This window comes from Leptomonas pyrrhocoris (genome assembly GCF_001293395.1).
Source record: "Leptomonas pyrrhocoris isolate H10 chromosome Unknown, whole genome shotgun sequence".
NCBI classification, from domain to species: domain Eukaryota; phylum Euglenozoa; class Kinetoplastea; order Trypanosomatida; family Trypanosomatidae; genus Leptomonas; species Leptomonas pyrrhocoris.
Genome location: NW_015438364.1, coordinates 527152 through 547309, shown reverse-complemented (window position 1 = coordinate 547309; position 20158 = coordinate 527152). Strand labels below are relative to the sequence as shown.

At 54.6% G+C, this 20158-nt stretch overlaps 2 protein-coding genes across 2 annotated transcripts; one reads left to right on the top strand and one right to left on the bottom strand.

The window, feature by feature from the left end:
• Positions 1-1508: 1508 nt before the first annotated feature.
• On the bottom strand, positions 1509-6047 carry ABB37_04718 (putative RNA binding protein; the record flags this gene model as incomplete). The annotated part of the gene is made up of 1 exon (XM_015802497.1): positions 1509-6047. The coding sequence occupies one exon, from the start codon at positions 6045-6047 to the stop codon at positions 1509-1511; it is 4539 nt and encodes a 1512-aa protein (XP_015658941.1).
• Positions 6048-14927: 8880 nt separating this feature from the next.
• Positions 14928-20063, top strand: ABB37_04717 (putative lipase domain protein; the record flags this gene model as incomplete). Its single annotated transcript, XM_015802496.1, has 1 exon — positions 14928-20063. One exon carries the CDS (start codon positions 14928-14930, stop codon positions 20061-20063), a length of 5136 nt encoding a protein of 1711 aa, XP_015658940.1.
• Between the last annotated feature and the right edge of the window lie 95 nt (positions 20064-20158).

The following is a 20158-nucleotide window of genomic DNA, read 5'->3' as shown; positions in this document are numbered from 1 at the left end:
GCTCACCGACGACACGAACGAGTCGATTTGTTCAGGTCGCCGCCCTCCGACTTTTCCCTATTTATTTTGTTAAACGCACAACAGCAGCAAAAGAAGAAAAGAACGATGACAAAGTTCAAAGCAGGTATAAGAAGCCCAGAAACAAAAACAAGTATTACACATGGTGTGGAGAACGGGGGAAAAAGATAAGAGGAGAAGAAAAAAGAAGCAGCAATGGAGAAGACGCCGCATCGTGCCAAAGCACGAATCAACGTCTCGTTCACAAGAGAGAAAAAAAAAAGGAGCGGTTCGCAGAAACCACAAAAACAAAAAAACACAAAAAATTTTCTTCACGCACTAATCGAGGTATTCCGTGAAGTGAGTATGACGCCTAAAAAGGAGGAGGGGGGAGGGGAGCAGCGTGCGGACCTGTATTAATATGAAAGAAAAGGAAAGAAAGAAAAAAGAGGCGGGGATTGATTAAAAAAAAAAAAGGCAACGATGCAGTTCTCCCTACGCGTGAAAGGTTAGTATATGTGCACACCAGCTCGGTATCCTGTCGAACAAACAAAAGGAAAAGAACCTAAGAGAGGTCAGGCAAAAATAGAGAAGGAGAGAGAGCGACTTCACACCTGGCGATAGTGTGCACTGTCAGATTTAATGATAAAAGGAAATTAGCGCAGACCAGCAAAAAGCGGTTCGAAACTAATAGTAACGGTTGCAAACAAATCAGTAAAAGAGAGAAAAAAAAAATGAAGCACTGCTTGTACTGTTAAAAAAAACAAAACAGGAAAAAGTACGCGCGAGGCTCCCGACACGCAAGGTGGAGGGAGAGAGATTTGCGCGAAAGGGAAGGAGGAAAAGAACAGCAAAAGAGAAGCCTCCGTCACGTCGCATGCGGTGCGGTATATATATGTATGTGTATAGATAGATATATACGGGATGGGAGGCGATGAATGACAGCTGGAGAAGTGAAATTCTAAATCAAAAGACAAGGTATCAAATTCCACGAACAGAAACTACACAACGGAGTTTTTTTTTTTAACAGAACAAGGACAAATACATTTCCTTTTCTTCCTTCATTCAGCAACGACATTGGAAAAAGCAAAGACAAGCAGCAAAACGATTTTCTTTTGAGTGAGCTCGTTAAAGAACTAAAAGAAGTAAAAACAAGCCGGAGAAAAAAAAAAGCACTAAATGGAAGAACGATAAAAAGAAAAAAGCGAAAGCCTTCGATGGCGAAATCGAGAGCTCATTATTTAAGGAACAGGGGGGAGGGGGGAGGGGGGAGGGCAACAGCTTCTGCGCATGCAATTTACTAGTGTCATTGTTGGTTTAAACAAGATCATGATAGCAATGAACGGAGTCGCAGTAACAGTAATTAAAAAACGTTTTAGTCCACTCAGCACGTTGCGGAAGAGCCATCGAGAAATTTTTTTAAGGATCCAATACGACAGAGGAAGCAGCGTCACAAAATGCTGATGCGGAGCACCTTGCCTCGTACGCTTCTTTTTTTTTTCACTGCTGTTTCAATAGGAGCTGTCATCGTAGGTCATGAAGTTGTACAGCCGCTCCGCATCGTCGCCCATCTGGTGGCTGTAGAGCACAGGGTCCACACCCGTTGCCCCGTCATGGCCACTCCTCGGTGCTTCATCATTCACCCCCGCAGCCCACGAAAAGTTCATGGTCAAATCCGGATAGGTCCCCCAGCCCGTCTGCTCATCGTCCTCGTCCGCACTCTCCGTTGTCCGCGGCAGCGCCGTGCCAGGCAGCGTGGGGGCCGGGCTGCAATGACTGAAATCACCGGATGATTTCACCCTTGCCAGGGGAACCCGTGCCCGACTGCCCCTCTCGCCCTCAGTCCCTGCGGCTGCGGCTGTCGTCGTAGTTGCGGTGGTGCTGCTGCCACTCGTGCTGACGTGGGGGATGCCGCGCGGCGCCGGTAGCAGCGTCAGCGGATCCTTCATCTGGGCGGTGTTCCAGTAGGGGCTAGGGTCGGTGGTCAGCCACAAATTGGACGCCGAGGTTGGCGCGGTGGGGTCGTGCGTGATGGACGTGGCACGCGGTGGTGGCGGCGACATCAGCGTAAAGACGTTGCGGCTCTTCGATTGGTTCGAGCCTGCCACCGGCGACGGCGCCTGCGAGCCGATCGCGCCGGCGGGCGAGGCGGAGTTCGACGACCCGGGCGCGCTCGCCGTCGTGCCGTCCCACTGATACAGCAGCTGCTCATCCAGGAAGGCCGGGGCCCCCATCGTGAGGGACGTTGGTTTGCTGCTGCTGGCGCTGCGACGGTCCGCCTGCGTGCCGGTCGGCCGGGTGGCAGAGGAGACGTTCGATACTTTGCCCTCGCCGTCGCTCGAGTCCTTGTAGGCGAACATGCCAGACGGGCTCGTGAAGCTGCGGCGGCGATCGCGGCTGGTCCCGCTGGTAGACCCCGGCGCCGAGAGGTCGGCGATGGCTGTGGTGGTAGCGGAAGTTGGGTGGGTGGGGCTGATGCCCAGGCTGCCCTCCACCGTGCCCTCAGTCACCGCGCGCAGCAGCTCCGCCGCGTAAGACGAGGAGCCGCGCGACTTGGTCGACGCGATGAACTCGGCGTCCTTGTCGTCGTCGTAGTCGAACGGGGCGAGGGTGTTCTCGAGCGAGAGGGCGGAGCCTGTGCTTCCCCCAGCTGCGAGCCCGGCGGTGACGGGCAGGGCGTACGCAGGCCTTACCGGTGCAGCAGCGGTGATGAGGGCGGTCGGTGCGCCACCCGGGGGGAGGGGGAGACACTTGGGGAGCGTCGGGGGGGCCGTGCGGAGACTTCCCGGCCCCGCAGGCGCAGACGCGCCGACGTTGTTTAGACTGCTCCTACTGCTAATACAGTTGCTGTCCGGCGGAGGGGTCCCCCGCACGCCGGTGCCGAAGACGCTCGTGACCTCGAACGGTTGGTAGGGCTGGATGTTGGGGCTCGAGAAGGACGAGGCGAAGGCGGGGTTTAACGTGGTGAGGGAGGCGGTCGGCACACCCGCAACGCCGCTCGGGTTGGGACCGCTGGCACGACGTCCTGCGGTGCTTTGCGGACCTGCGGCGAGGTCGCTGCGTTGCAGCCTCGCGAACGTGCTCCCTCCGCCGCTGTCTCTAATGCCCCCCGTCATCGCCCTCCCGTCCAGTAGACGTTGGTGGTTTGTGAGGGTGCTACCTCGATTCGCCGCAGCGGCGGCGGCGGCAGCGCTTCGTGGCGCGGGCGGAACCACCATCGCAGACGGCGAAGGTCCCTTGCTATGGTTGGTGTGGTTGCTTCCATACAGCTCTGCTTGTAGTTGCATTGGCAGTTTCGGCTGCTGCACAGGAGCAACAGGAGACGACGACACAGCGGCGTTCATCATTGGAAGAACCTGCATGGTGGAGGGCTGCGCACTGTTGTGGCCGAAGCGTGGACTCGTCTGAAAGAACGACAATGTGCCCGGTGACGGCAGCGCCGGGCTCGGCGACGCGTTCAGAGACGAGGATACGTTGCGCGGGCTGCTGTCGGCGTTGGCGCTCGGTGCGGTGGACTGCGCCTGCGAGGACGGCAGCGGTGGGTGCGTCGGTACGGGAGTCGACCCGCTAATCCCACGACTGCCGTACGAGGCGGAGAGGGCGTAGTAGTCCTGTGGATCATATGACAGCATCGCCATGGCGCCCGTCGCCAAGCCTAACATCTCCGGCGAGGCGCTGGTGGTGGCCGGAAAGGTGCACAGATCATTACTCGAGACCATGTACCCGAGACAGCAAAGGTCCTGCAGGCTCGTCTGCGCACCCGCCGCGGCGTTGTTGCTCGTGCCGATGGGGTGCGACGACGACGAAGGTGGCTGTTGCGAAGGTGAAGAAGGACCCTCGCGTGCCTCGAGCGACGAAGGCTTCGAAAGACTTCCCACCACCGCGGCAGCAGCAGCGTATGCGTTGTGCGACGAGCTCAGCGGAGGCACGCCCGGTACCGGCGGCGGGTGCTGGCGCAGCGATGCTACACCGGCGCTGTGAGTCGCGTAGGGCGTCATCGTAGGTGTGATAGCGTTGGTGTTCGCGCTGTTCATTTGTGTGATGCCGTTGAAAGACATGTTGGTGGGGGTCGGGATGTTGCTCATTACGGCACTATTAAAAGCCCGTGGCGCCGACAGCGTTGCGGCCACGCTGTTGTTGGTGGTGGTTGCCGCCGTCATGGTGCTGTTGCTGCTGCTCTGCGGTCGAAGCCCCTCCGGTGAGCCGAACGGAAAGCCGCCCTGCGGAACGGTACTCGGTGCGTTGGCCCGCCATGTGGAGGGTGGTGCCGTAGCGGCAGCAGCGCCAACGCCTGTGTGTGTGTTCAGTTGCATCATCAGAGGCGACGTGGTGGGCGAGTGCAGGTACTCGTTGCTTTGCGCGTCGCCCCAGCTCACGCCGGGATGGCTTGGCTGCCCACCAGCGTTGAAGGTGTGCCCACCGACGGTGCCGGTCGACACCGTCGCCGCTGAGGCCGTGCCGCCGGCGGTTCCTCCCGAGCTGAAGTGCACATTACTACTATTGTTAAGAGTGCTGTTGTGTCGCACCGGGGTGTCCTCTGCGAGTTTTACCATGAGCGGGATGCCGTTGCAAGAGGCAAACGGCAGCGTGTTGTGAATCGCCGCCGTCGCCTGCTCTGCCACGCCCTCAATTTCGAAGGTGACGAAGGCGATGCGTCGGTCCTCATTGCTGCCATGTGCGGTGGCGATGGTCGTCGTTGTCGTTGGGGCCGCGGGAAGGCTGCCGGCACTGACGGGCACGTCTAGCACCTGCTCGATCGACTCTCCGGCGGCCGCCGCCGCGGCACTGTTCGGTTGCGTCACGGCGTTGGCAGCTGCCGTGTCGCGGTGCGTGCTGACCGTCTTGACCGGTCCAAACCGGCTGAAGAGGTGGATGAGCATCTCCGGAGTGATGTCCTTCGGCACATTGCGGATGAACAGCTTGCGCATGCGCCGCCGCTCAGCCCCAGCAGGCGCCTTGTCGTGCTCGCGGCGCGCCCACTGCACCGTCACCCGCCTCGGGCCCGCCCCGGCGCGTCCGCCCGCAAACGCCTCCATCGCCCGCATCGCCTCCGCATGCTGCGAATACCGCACAAACGCCGTGCCGAGACTCACGCCAGTGTGGATGTTGCGCATGATGGCGGAGTTCACGATTTCGCCGAAGGGGGTAAACATCGCCCGCAGCTGATCCTCCCGCAAGTCTAAGGGCAGGTCCCGCACAAAGAGGTTCACGCGGCTGTGGTTGGAGGGCGGCTGTAGATGCCGGCTGGCGATGCCGCCGTCGCTGTTGCCGGTGCTGCCCCCCGTGCTCATGGGCGCAGCGCTCATGCTGTTGCGGTGATGAAGCGTAGTGGCGGTGTGCATCGGGTCGTTCAGAGTGTGGCCGAGGCCAAAACTCATGCCACCACCACCGCCGCTGCTCCCGGTCGGCGCACTGGTCCGTCGACGAGCGCCATCGCTGCCGGAGTCGTAGCTGCCGTTGCTGTTCCGGTTCTGTTTGCTGTTCATGTGCGTGCTATCATCAAGCGAGGGGGTGAACTTGCCAGGCCGCGGACTCATCACGTTGATGGACGTTGCACCGGTGGGGTCGTTGGTGCCGCCGCCGTCACCCGTGCTGGGGGTGCTGTAGCGTGCAAAGGGCACTGTTGCTGTACCCTTGCCTAGCGGTGGTGAAGAGGCCGCGGCTGAAGCTACCTGGAAATGTGCTCCAGCGGGCTGCCCGCTACGAAAACTTGACTCCTCGTCAAAGTCGTCTAGCGCGTAAGGAGAAGCAGAGTGGCGCGGGCTGGCGGTGGCGGCGGCGGCGGCGGAGTTCCTCGTCGAGCCGCCTGCCATGCAGCTTCGCGGCGGTGGAACAACGTGCCGCGCGGCCCCGATCGGAGAAGGGGCGAAAGCCTGTGCAGACGAGGAGATGGAAGAGGCGCTGACGCCGCCGGGCAACGCGGAACTCCCTGCTGTCGTGGTGAACGGAGGGTGATGGCTCCCACCACCGCTGCCGTTGCCGGGGTATGCGCTGCGGCCACCACGTTGGTGACTTTGCTGTGGTGCGAGGTTATCCGCCTTGTTGCTCATCGCTGCAGGAACGCCAGCGCACTACAATTTGGGGGCAAATAAAATACAAACGCAGGCGCAGAGGCCCTTCTGCGGTTGATGCTCGCGTTGAATACAATTGGTAGTCGTCGCTGACGCGCGACTGTTGCCGCACTCTGAAAAGAAAAAGAGAGGGGGATTGGGTGTACTTGCTTTCCTTCTTCCTTCAATGAGCTGTCGACACGTTGAATCCGTTGTGAAGATGCGCGATTAAGCATCAACGAAACTTGTGACGATGTTAGCAGACGCTGAAAAAAGAGAAAAGGGGAAAACGCCTTCAACAGGGGAAAAAAAAATGTGGCGCTGTCAGCGTGTTTGCGAAAAAAAGAAGTCAAAAAAGGAGGTTGAGAAAAACCGTGGGACGACAAGGCAATGACGCAAATTACACCTCCACACAATTGCGCTGCTTCAATTCAGTGTGAATCGAGTGAAAACGAAAGAGAGATATTTAAAAAACAAAACAAAGAAAAGTGCTGCTTTCAACGTCCCGTCCACTCAAAGAAAAAAAAAAATCAATAACCCTCAGAAAGAAGAAAAAAAAAACCAACGGAAGTAATGAAACAAGAAGAACAAAGACAAAATCGACGCACAAACACGCGCGTTGGTTCACCGCCGCACAGGCTAAATGCCTCCACGTACTGAACCAGCGAGGGAAGGAAGAGAGAAAAAAGGGGCACTGCAGAGCCGTCTCAATTATCCGACAAACAAAAAAAAAAGGCTAGAAAAACACGATTAATATAAATATTGTCACTGTAATAGTCCAAGGAAGACAAACGTGCTTGCCTTCTTCTTTTACTCCTCTTCAGTAACGTTAAAGTTTACAGTACTTTCTGCTTCGCTCTGCAGTTCTCCTCGCTACCGTCGCGCAGTCACGACAACTCCTCGGAGCAGTACTTCCTTCGATTTCGCCGTTTGCCGGTTCGCAAGAAAGGCACACGCAGAAAGAAAAGAACTTAACTCGGAGAAGTCACTCGTGCTTCGCTGACAGCACGTAGGGTGTACGAAGAAGAAGAAAAGGAAAAAAGAAAACCACTAAAACGAATTAGGTTAAAGATTCCAGTGTGTCCAGTAATAATAGTAGTAACAAAACGGAAACGAGGTGAAGAGGAACAATGAGTGGTGAACGTTGATAGATGTGTGTGTGTGTGTGTGTGTGTTTATCCTGTTTGGGGGAGGGGGATTTTTCGTTTTGTGTTTCCTTTTTTGTTTGTTTCTGCTTTTTGTTTTTAACGGCGGCACCGAGAGATCTTCACACGCAGAGGGAGAACTTTCCTTCGGGGAAAAGAAGGAAGTGAGCGCAAAACGACTATAAAACGAAGATAAAAGCGAACGTAAGCGACGTCGAAATCAGAAAATGAGGTGTGAAAAAAGAAAGCTAAAGGAAAATAAAAACAGCGAAGTCAGTTTAGAAAAAAAAAATGGGTCCTTCAATTGCGTTACGGCGGTGCGCTACGTATGAAAGTGGGGCGGCGGAAATGCACGGGCAGCCGCACAGATATGTAAAAGAAAAATATATATATATATATAGAAAAAAAAACGTAAAAACACACACAAGAAGCACCGTTTTATGCTGTGCAGCTGTAACGGGAATAACGATGAATTGGAAGGGGAAAGAGAAAAGAAAAAACGTTAGTTAAAAAGATATATATGTATACCGTAAACCCGGCTTTAGTGGACAGCTTCCACTCAGGCCGTCAACTCTTTGAAGCGATAAACAATGTTCGTGAGTGCCACTTTTTGTTTTTGCTCTCTCTTTGCAAAGTCAAGAAATAGCTTGCGTTTCAGTGCTTTAGAGAACACTTAAAGAATTAAAGTCAGCTCCTGTAAACGCGCTTACACGGCTAGAAGAGAAACGCATATATATTCCCGATATACAACAACACGATTCAAATGTTCCCCTTTAATCGACAACAATCAAGAAGAAAAAAATGGCAACGCACCCACAAGATGTTTTTGTCCTTTTTTCCTCTTCACAGGCCATACATGCAACCACAAAAGAAAAAAAAGGAGACGCCTCCCAACAAAGAGAGCACCAAGACAACCTCGCGTAAGTACTCCCGCTCCCCTGCGTGTACGCGCGTGTGAGTGCTTCTATTTTCGTTTTCTTTTCTTTTAGGACTTGTTTTGGCTTTCAAATACTGAGAATCGTCCACCCTGCAAGACAAAGCAAGAAAAACACCGTTTCACCCGCTATTGATCGCTTACGTTTCGCACAAACAAACGGAAAAGAGAAAAAAAAGGAGAGCTAAGAACGAAGAAGTGATGTTGCGCGCGCTGCTGTGAGTCAGCACGGCGACCCTGCACAACTCTTGCTCTCCCCCCGATGCGCTCGAGCAGAAACGGCCGGTACGATGGAGGAAAGAAGGGAAAAAGAAGAAGAAAAAACAAAACACGTAGAAGTGACGGAAAGCGTCAAAGAATAGGAGAGAGAAAAAAAAATGAATATGTGAAGCGAACACAGTAAGCGAACACCTCCGCAGAAAAAAAAAACTCTCGACAACTCGAAAAAAAGCCAGGAAGAGAAGCCCTCGCTCGTCACAACAGCCTAAAATGAAAAGCTAGAAAGACAAAGACGACGGCGACGGATAATGGTGAAGGTCAAAGAAAAAAAAAAGAGAAACGACAGAGAAACGACAGAGAAAAAACACACGTGAAGCACCGATCAGCAAAGGTGATGTGTACTACCCTTGTACGCAGCTATCGCCTGTGTTCACTTTGGTGGTGCACTACAAGCAACAGCAGATGAAAAAGAAAAGGGAGTGCGCTGTTTCCTTTCTTTATTTGTGTGTGTGTGTGTGTGTGTGTGCGATGATGAACGCGAGACGAGACCTTTCTGCTCCTTACACGGATCTGTGTTCAGTTGTGCAGCGCAGCACGAGGAAAGGGTGTGAGGGGGATCCGCCATGGTGGATAGGCGGAAGAATCAGTGTCAACAGAAATGGCAGCAACCCAACAAAAAAAAAAGAGAAAAGAGATAAGAAGGCAGCAGAGAACGAATCAGAGAAGAACAGCGTAAAAGAACTCACCTCGAGCCGGGAAGGAGGAGGAGGAAGGAACTGCTGCGCTTTTGCCACCATGCGATTCAAGTCGTCGACTGATGCACGTTGCAGCGTGACGCATAGAAGCCAGGTGCGGTGCTGCATGTACGACCCAATGGAAAAAGAAGGAGAGAGAAGTATCCTTCGCATTGCGCGAACACCGCCCTTTGACGCGTGTTTTTCTCTTTCTTTTTTAGGTAAATTTCTTCGTTGCTTCGTCTCGTTTCTTCTTCGGGGAATTATATTCTATTGCATTTCAACCTATTCGAGATAAATACAAAAAAAGAGAAAAATAAAAAAGAGGAATCAAAACACCACGAAGTTCAGCGGGTGCGTTAGTATGTTTGCTTATGTGTGCGTGTCTGTTTGTGTTTTCAGTGTATTTGCTGGTTTGCTTGCTTGCGTCGTTGGAGGTATATAAGGCACGCATGCATTTTATTTTTTCTACTTTTTTTCCTGCAACCACGGCGTAACGATAATGCGTGCGTGCGCGTGTACGCACGTGCCTTCGTTCGTGTCAAGAACCTTCTACTGAGAAAAGGAAGGAAGAAAGAGTTGAGATATATACGTTCTCTTCTTCCTTTCAAAAACTATTTAAAAAAGCATATATATACTAATAATAATAATAATAATAATAATCGACAGTGCGTAGTTTGCGGGAAGAGAAAACAAAGAAAGATAAATGGAAAAAAAAAGAGAGGTGTGGTGTTGCTTTGCCAACGAAAACCTGATTTTTGAACCAGACGCAATGGTGAAGAAGTTGATCAGCGAAGAAAAGAAAGAGAAAAAAAATGGCGCAGTTCAGTCGTGACGGCGTCTTCGATTTTTGTTTTTCTCCTGTTCCTATGTTGATTCCTTTCTTCTACTTACGTCCAGCAAAAAATAAAAATAGAATTGTAACAATAATCATTTAAATAGAGGTTGTTACTCTCAGCAATCACCAACCGCCCCACAATGTCAAGCTTCTGCTCTCGTGCGCTCATCCTTCGTCTGTGGGTTTCCATCAGCAACTGCTTTCAACATCGTTTTATGTTTGTTTGCCCTCTGTTGGAAATATTTTTGTTTGTTTGTTTGTTTTCTCTTTTTCATGAAAGCGCCGTTTTTGGTTTTCAAGCGCTCTCTCTCTCTCCTGAGATTGAGTCAGAGGTAAAACAAAGCTTTTCCTTTTTTTTATTATGCGAGGTGCGTGGACAAACAAGTAAGCGGCAACAGCACCGGCATGGTGAACATTTTTGGTTGCTGCTCTCCAGTCGATTTCACAACAATAATACAGTCGCAACGGACCAGTAAAAAAAAAACACCGATAAATCAACATCCCGTCGTCTTTTCTCTTTTCGTTTTAGAGCGTGAAGAGCTCAAAAGAGAACAAGAAGAGAGAGTGGGAGAATAAAAACAGGCGGTTAGAAAGAAAGATAGAGCGTCGTTGATTTCCAGCTAAAAACATTACGTTTAAACCAACATCCAACAAGAAAACCAAAAAGATTTAAGTCCATCGGCACAACGTAACACACACACACACGTACGGGTTGGGCGCCGAAACAGAACGGTGAACGCCCCACACGCCGTGCGCACAGGCGCACGCGAAGATACCACAAATATGTTTTCTCTTCCCTTTTTTCCGTTATCATGGATCAGATGGTTTTAAGGAAAAGGAAAAACGAGTTGGCGCGACAGTTTCCATTCCGTACTCGCGTTGATCAGTGGAGACGTGTATTAGAAAACGCAGCTCAAAATTTTGGGGGAGAGAAACGCGCCTTACTTAATTACATTCGTTTGCTGCGCTTCGCATCCACGAATTCTTCTTCAAAGAAAGAAGCAGGCGACAGTCGAACGGAAAAAACGAAGGTAGGAGCAAGAAAGAAAGCAAAAGAGAGAGCGAGAGAAGAGAGAGCGCGTCTTTTTCAAGTATGTCGCTCCCCCTGCACAGAGGAGTTTCTCGTAACTCCTCTTGCGCACCTCGAATCACTTTTCTTCACCATCATTCTTGACGACCAGGCTATCGATTTCGCCTGCTGCTGTGGCGACGTTCTGCGCTTGGTCGTTGGACGACGTCCTCGTTTTTACTTCTCCGTTTTAAATCGCACAATGACGTGATTCTCAATGTAACAGGGAAAAAACACGCTTTGTTTTTTGGGGGGAGGAGGTAATTGTTGTTTGTTTGTCTCAGGAAAAAAAAAAGAAAAAAGAAAAAAGTGACAGAGTCCCCATTTTGCTCTCTTTCTCACGCGGCGGTAAACGAGAACGACAACTCGAAAGTATCAATAGAGAGAGAGAGAGAGAGTCCGGTGTAGCAGATTCTCGTAAAGTCAAATAAAATAAAATAAAAAACAAAAACGGTGCGGCAACACACAATTAGAAAACAAAAGTACATAATAATAAAAACACAAGTTCGAAAAGGGGAAAGGAGAGAGGAGTAGGTCAGACGACGGCAGACGCCGATGAAGGATTGGAATAAATACAAAGAAAGGAGGGAAAGGGAAAGAAGAAAAAGAAGAAAAGCACGAACACCAACGAACATGTCATGTGTCACCTTCGAACGACACACTTCCACGTACGCATGCCTCACCGCCACCAAAAAGAAACAACGACATAGTAAATAGAAGAAATATTTTAAAAATAAAGAAACAGAAATAGAAAAAGAGTTGCAAAACGACAAAAAAAAAGAAGGTCAAAAAACGAGATAAGTAGGCTTAACAACGATTAAAACAAAAAGGAATAAATAGAAGGACAGAAAAAGAAAAAGAGATGAATAGGAAAAATAACAATGGAGTATTTCTGACACGGAGCGTGCATCGCTCATTGCCAGACCTGGTTCTCTCTTCACAAGGTACCCTCGAAATCGTGTGAGCGTGTGTGTGGTTGCTTTTATTTTTTTTTTGTTTTCTTTAAGCATCTCCTCTTGTCTATAGAAGAGAAAAATCTTGCAGAAAATGCCAAAATAAAACTGTTAGTGCCCTACACCCCATCTACGCCTCAGTGAAGGGAAGAATGAAGACGGCTGTTCACAATGGAAGCAAGCACTCTTGGGGTTGCGTCAGTAGCGGAGCAATCAGCCACCGCAAAAAGCTCAGCGCAAGTTCTCAAGAGTGTTTTGACGCTCGCAAGAAGAGTCAGTAGAAGAGAGAGAGAGACAGACAGACAGAGAACGCGGTTCTAGCTTGGTGACAATTCGGGGTGGTACGCAGTTAAACAAAGAGAAACCGTAAGAAAGGAAAAAACAAACTCCATCGTGACAAAACGGGAGGTACGCACGTGGCCCTCGTCCATCACCCTGTCGACGCAGCTGCAGAATAGATGAATACATAATAATAATAAGAAGGGGTCAAAAGAAAGAGAGAAGCACGCATTTCGAGAGGGGTGGTAAAAAAAAGGGGGGGCCACAGCAACAACAGAGAAGCATGTTCTTTCTTTTTCTTTTCGTTTTTGGAGCCTTTCGCGAGAACCTGTGAAGGAAACAAAAAAAAAGAAGCTGTGGTAAGAATCAAAGGAAAAAATTCACAGCGTGAAAATCTAAAAAAAAAAGGATACATTCGACTGGAAAAGTAGCGCGGGGGCGGTGAGGCTGCGCGACACCAAAGACCGGGGACTACTGAACAGGTAACGTCCTTTCTTGCTGATCTCTCTTTGCCAGTTGAACGTTAGTCTTCTCTCGCCTACAATGCAATTGCGTAGCGTCCAATAATCCCAAAGGATAAAAAAAAGGAACAAAGGAAAGAAAACCCAAAACGCTAAAGCCATTCTAAGCAGCAAAGTAACATAAAAAGACCGCAGCACAACTCCAGAAAAAGGGAAAAAGAGAGCGATGATCGAAAGTAATGGGAAACACAAGAAGAAAAGGGGGTTGTGACCAGCGAAAACGCCATACTTCATGTCCTTTCTCTTTTCGGTGATGTCAGCATTCTTTTTGTTGTTGAGTTGCGATGCAGCGTGGGGAGGTTGCAGTCACCTCAACATAGTTGGACGGGTAGGAGTAGGGACAATAGTGCAAAACACACAAGTAAAAGAAAAAAAAACGGAGGATACCAAAACGGTCAACAGTGAAACGCCGATTCGTGTCTACCGTGAGCAAACAAACAAAGGAGGAAGAAAAAAAGGTGAAGGGTTAACTCTCGCAATTCAGATTTCATCAAGAGAAAAAGAGAACAACCTGCTTGACTGGGGGGCAGGCAAGTGGGGGTGGGTGTGGGTGTGCTGAGAGAAGGCAACGCCCAAAAGTGACGCAGCATTCCATCCTGTTGAGCCTTTTCTTGTCTTTTTGTTGTTGCTGTTGATATAGTTGCGACAACGTTTTGGTGTTACACGTTGCCTCTAATTCCTGAGTCTCTCGATTTTTCTTTCCTTTCTTTTACGTTAGCCATTTGACAACTAACTGGTGGGGAGGAAAAGGCACTGCGCTGTGCGCACTGCGTGTCGGAGTCTAACGTGCACCTCTTCCTGCCTTTTCGAAAAGCAAGCGACACTACTCTCTCTCTATATATATTCTCACGTTCTCTTTCTATAGGGGAAGTACCTAGTAAGGCGACCCAACGCAACAGCAGCAAGAACAGAATCAACCTCCGTAGGAAGCACTTTCACGTCTTCTTCCGCGTTTCAGTACATTAGCTGTAGCAGTATTATTATTTTTTGTTTGTTTGCTTTGGCGCAAACGGACGGACCTTTGTAGATCTTCTGCTTTTCATTCCGTGTTTTTACATTCTCACGTTTTCTGAAGGATTCGCCTTCTCCTTTTTCTTTTTTTCGCTAGCTCTCCATTGCTAGGTCGGCCTTCCTGCTGAACCTTGCCCGTGTGACTTCCGCTCCTGCTGACCACGAGAAGTGTTGCCGGCGAATTGTTTTGGGTGCTCTCTGTTTTAATTTCTTCTCTCTAATAAAGCTTTAGTTCATGTGCCTCCGAGTATTTCTTCATGCCTTCCAGTCGTCACAGTAGCACGGCTGGTTCGGCCGCTGAACCGAGTCCGCGGCAGCGCGACGCCACACAAAGTTCATCTGCCCTGCACGACGGAAGACGGGCGGAGCATACACCCCCTGCCGCTGCCACCTCCGCACCACCGCCGGTGACCGCGCCACCCGCGTCGCCGCCCGCGCCTCCACCCATCACGTCCGTCGAGACGCAGCGGCAAAAGGATGACGAAAAGGAGCTGGAGCGGCGGTGCAGACGAATCGAAAAGGCAGCGGCGAAGCAAGACGCGACGCCACCACCGCGACGGACCATTCCTGCAGCGCCACACCGACAACTCTTTCTCGTAGACGGCTTTTATTGGGCGACGAACCCGAGTGGGCCGCAGGCGGAGCAGCCACCGCCGCCGCCGCCGCAACAACAGCGAGAACGAGAGGCGCTGCTGAACGAGGAGGACCAGCGCGACGGCCGCGATTCGGTAGACGGTGGTGGTGGTGGTGGTGTATCCCGCCCTGGCGCGGACCCGGCCGCCTTATCGAACCGCATCGGCACAGGCCCCGGCATGCATTCGTTTGCTCTTTCTGGAGTCGGCAGCGACGTCCACGATAACACCACGCGCAGTCGTGGAGTGACGTTTTACGTTTCCCCTTCTGTGCCGTCGTGGTTCCAAGTGGATGGCAACCGACACCAGCACACCAACAACTCCCGCACCTCCTCATCCCCACATCAGGGAATGACGGCTCCACCGCGAAGTCACACAAGTCCCGGCACCTCAAAAAGCTCTGCATAAAGCAGCGCTTCTACGAGCCGGTGGAGCTGCAGGTGGAGTCACTCTCGGCCTTCATTATTCGACTCATTCTCTTTCTGTGGTACGCCGCCCTCATCTCGGCCCTCGTGATCGAGGTGCTGCCACGCGTGCAGTGGTCCATGACGAACGTCTGCGGCGCTGGCTACCCGACCGATCTGCGTCACGTGGAGAAGTGGTCTAGCTCTTGTGTGACGTCGGCGCCGATGGACGGGACTGGTGGTGGTGGCGCCGTGCCGACGGATGTTATTCTGACGTGGGCCGGGCACGACCTCGATCACCTGCATGCCAAACTCGTGCGATACCGTCGCGTGGTGGTGAGCCTTCCGACCCCAGCCGATCAAGTCAACCCGGTGGAGAACTACGACCTGATCGCCTCCACAACGATGGAAGGCGGCGGTCTGACCTGGACGTCGAATCGAAGTCTCACGTTGCGCTGCCAGAGGAAGAAAAGTCGCTGCGATGTCGCGCGGGTGCCGGAGGACTTGCTGGCTGAGACGAGCAGCTCGAATGCGTTTCGTTTCTCTCTTCTCTCGGTGCCGGCGTCCTTGGCGGCGGGGGCGGCGGAGGGAGCGGTGGGTGTGGCCTACCAGCGCTCCGTCTACACCATCGCCACGTTGGTGTGGCGCTACGTGCTGCTTCTGCTATCCTTCCTGCACACGCTGCGCTTCATCGCGTTTCGCAAGTACACGAGCACCTTGTACGAGCAGGCGTGGACGCTGGCGCTGCAGGTCGCGCTGCTCTGGTACCTCAACCCGCTGTTTGCGCTGAACATCACGATCTGGCCGATGCCGGCCGTGCTGGCCTTCATGGAGTACCGCATCCCGACGTACTTCATGGCGGTGCTCATCGCTTATATGCTGTCCGTCATGACCGCCTCGATGGCGTGGCCCACACACGCCGGACGCACCACGCCGCCGAGTGTCGTGGCGCGTGCGAAGGCTTTTCTTCTGCGCAGTCACAACGTGTACGACCCACCCAAGTGGACAAAGATCATCGTCTTTCTCTATCTCGTGTGCGTCTTTGTGCTGGTGATTGTGGACGCGTGCGTGGAGGAGTTCGACTGGTACGCCGCTTCTAACAGCTACACGCGCTTTGCACGACTGTATTGGGCGGCCATTGCGCTGCTGCTCTTTGGCGGGCTGGTCTGTGTTGTGCTGCTGATGTATTTGCGCAGTTACCTCGGCAACAAACCGTACCTCGAAAGCCGTCCGCAGCAGCTCGCGTGCAGGGTCTTCCTCATGATCTTCCTGTCCGCCGTGGTGTACTACGTTATTCACTGCTTGGTGTTCTTTTTGCTGTACAATCACGACTTCCCCGTTGTGGCCTCGCATCAGCCGTTCCTGCAGCTGCCAACGTTGATGGTGGCCAGCTTCTTCGTGAACATCATGACCTTCGTTTACACCTCGCAGAACCGCGACGACAACGTGCCGATCAACCCGAAGGACTCGCGTTGGAAGCACATGGTGTGGCCGGACTCGTGGTACCGCTGGTTGGCCCGACACGGCGGCAGCCAGTACATCTTCTCCACGGAAGTTGAGGAGACGCGCTTCTACCGTCTCCAGTTCGAATTCCGCAAGCGTCAGTTCATGGCACGACAGAAGCGCAAGCAGCAACAACCACAACGCAGCGGTGCAGGCGCAGGTGGGAATGGGAATGAAGACAGCGCTCTGTACGAGCGGTCCACCTCGTTAGGGACGCAGCGGGAGGCGACACACAGCGGCTTTTTTTCGCTGTTCCGCACGCACAACGCGATGAGTGGCAGAACGACGCGGCGGGCATCGCGTGAAGCGGCGGCAACGCGAGGAGGTGGGGGCGGGGAGGCGCTGTGGCGGACGGACGTCTGGCAGACCCCAATGCCGAGTCAGCCGCCAAGTCCGCTGTCGAGCGACGTGGAGGGGAGCGATGGCGAAGGGATTCCCTCGCAGCCGCCGGCGCGGGTTTATCCAAACAGCTTTGCCGCCACTGGTGCGATGCGCGGCGCGCCGGGTGAGGGGCGTCGCCGCGTGGGTCGCGACGCCGGCAACCGCCCCAATCGTTGGGAGAACCCCGATGCCCCCAACACGACAAACGTAAGTTTTCTTCCGGGCCCGCGCAATAGTAGTTTCGCGCGCCCGCGCGATGCGGCGGCTGCGGCTGCGGCGGCGAACGTCACCTCGGTGAACCTGGCGGCGCGAAGTGTGCTGAACATGGATCGCTTTAGCACCTACTTTTTGGCAGACGGCGGGAACGGCGTCGCCAACACGGATCCGATGGCGTCCGCTGCAGGGCCGGGCAACAGCGGCAGCGGCGGTGGTGGCTACGCGAGACGTCCGAACAGTCGGCTGACCACCCCGAGCCAAAGCCCCCAGCGCGAGCCCGGCAGCGCCTTCGACGCCTTTGCGGTCGAGGGCCCCGCCCGTCATCGCAGCCGTCTTCTGCAAGGCACCTCTACAGCACGACGCCACGACAACGCAGGGCTGCGCCGCGAGCAGACGATGACGGTGGCGGAAAACCAAATCGCACTGAGTCGCACCTTTGCGGGCTTTGAAGGCCGTCCGCGCTACGCACCGCAGACCGAACACGTGTCGACGCCGCTGGTGGTTGGAGAGGGCCTGCGCAGCGGTGCCTGTCACGCGCGCTCGCGCTCGGCCGGCAGCGTCGCGCACAGCAACAGCGCACACGCGAACTACGATGCCGAAAGGTCCTCGCCGCCGATACCTCCACCGCAGCGGCAACATCAGCGCTATCGTGACCCGGTGCACGAATCCACACGAGCGGCTTCCACTACCGCCGGCACGCGTCCAAAGGGCGGGCATGGGGACGAAGTCAGGCCAACACGCAGGTCTCCTCGGGGCCCCTCGACGAGCAACAACAACGAGGAAACGGAGGACCCGTGCTATAGCGGCAGCATCGACGTGACGGACGAAGCCACCGCCGGCACTGCACACGCGCGGCAGTCAGAGGCGCTGCTGCAGGCACTACGGCAAGTGCAGCAGTATTCTTTTGCCTCGCCAGCCGACACGCTGAGGAGAGGACCCCACGCGCTCCCCACCTTTGCGGCAACGCCCACCACGGCGCAGCCCGTCAAACACGCCAGCGGCAATGATGGCAACGGCGAAGGAGCGCACGCGAAACGCCGTCGTGCACCGGCGCCGCTCGCGTCGACCGCCACCGGGCATCGGTCCTTCGGTGCACCACCCACCGACGTCAACGCAGCGTCGACCACACTGCTGGATGACATGGCCTCTGACCTCTCGCAGCCGACCAGCGAGGAGGAAGACGGCGCGCACTACCACAGCGACGACGACGGCGACGATGGGCATGGCCGCGGGCGGCGCTCCTTCTTTCACACGTTGAACGTGGTGCGAGAACGCCTGGGCGCCGCGATGGGGGCGGCGGAGAAGCACCTGTTCGAAAAGCCGGCGCGCAATTTAGACCGCTTCGAGACGCACATCTTTGATGCCGCCTACCGCCCTTTCCAGTCCATGCACTACCTTCCGTTTTTTAACCTGGAGACGGCGATTGACTGTTTTAACGTATCGTGGGAGGCGTATGGCGTGGAGAAGAGCGGCGGCGATGACGCGATTGAGACGGGCATCAAAATGACGCCACAGAACGTGCCGAAGACGGTGGCGCACGGCGTGAAGAAGGTGGTATGTGGGTGCTGCCCAGCGGAGGACGACTCTAGCCAGGACGAGGAGGACAGCAGCGAGGACGAGAACGCGGCGGGCACTGGTGGTAACGATCGGGTGGTGCGCTACCTGCAGGCAAGTGGACACTATAATGCCAGCAGCGACCATGTTGGAAGCGGCGAAGGAGAGCAGCGGCAAGACTCGACGTCGGCCGCCGTGCCCCCCGCACCGGGCGGCAGACAAGCGGCGAGCACCGTAGCGCAGGCAGAACAACACGAGATGCTGCCCCGGCACGCGTCGGCGACTGGCGTAGACGGCGACAAGGACGGCGACAAGACCCTGTCACCGCTGCACCACGCCGCCGTCCACGACGCTGACGACGCCGTGGTGATTGTGCACATGACGGGGGAGGGAGAGCAGAACAACGTGCCGACGGCGGAGCGCGCGCCGCAGGCTGCCGCGTCGCAGCCCAAACGGCCAGATAAGGAAGGAAGCAACGAGGCGGATGCCGATGCGGTAGTGCAGCAGACGGTGGCGGCGGCGGCGGCTGGTGAGCTGCCTTCGCGCGGTCTCGCGCAGGGCGGTCCGGTCACCACGGTCAACGCTCCCTCGTCCAACCCGGCCGTCCCCACCACCTCTACCCTTTTCCCGATCGATGTGGAGAAGTACGGTTTCACCCTGCTCCTCGTGGCAGAGGCGAAGGAGGTGCAGGTGATTATGGTGAAGATGGACACCAACGCCCCGGAGCATCGCGGGAAGGCACCACGCATCATCATCGGCTTCCGCGGGACGGCCAACATGAGCAACGCGAAGTACGACATGAACATCCACCGCGTCGTGTGGCGTGAAATGGAGCGAGTCGAGGCGGAGGACAACCAGAACGGCTCTAGCGGGGTGCCAACGGATATGGCCAGCACGCTGGACGGCGGCAGCACTATGGGTACGCAGCACCTCGGCTGTGCGGCGTGCCTCCGCTCCTGTGCCCGGGCAACCTCGTGGCGGCCGACGTGTCACGCCGGCTTTCTCGTCATCTGGAAGACGCTCAAGCCGACGGTGATGCAGCGGCTGCGCGCGATCGTAGAGGAGGATCGCAACATCGTCTACCGCATCTTCACGACGGGCCACAGCTTGGGTGGGGCGCTCGCTTCCCTCAGCGCGTACAGCATCACGGCGGTGCTGCGCCGCATGGACTACCCCATCCCCGAGGTGACCGTGTACACCTACGGCCAGCCCCGGATGGGCAACCGCACCTTCCAGCGCATCTACAACAAGGCGGTGCCGCGCTCCTTCAGTGTGGTCAATGAGAGCGACGTCGTCGTGTCCATGACGACGTTTGGCGGCTACCACGTCGGCATCGAGGTGGACGTCGACCGCAACGGCAACTTCATCGTGAAGCCGACGGAGATTGAGAAGCTGTTCCCGCCGACAGCGGGGCGGGGGATGACGGTGATAAACCACCTCATGGCGAACTACGGCGTCTCGCTGAACGCGATTGCCTCGCGCACGACGTGTCCGGCGCGCGGCCTGGCCTGTTACTCGACGGCCGATCCGGAGAAGATCGCCCGGGAGAAGGCGAAGGAGGACGCGGTGAGGCAGTTGCAGGATGCGAAGAAGCAGGGGGATGCGGGCCCACGTGGGCAGTAGCTCCGCGCACGCCACAGGGTGCTTTCACAACGAAGTACACTGTTTTTGACGGAAACTACGTGGAGTTTTCTTTTTCCTTTTGGAGGTCATGCGTT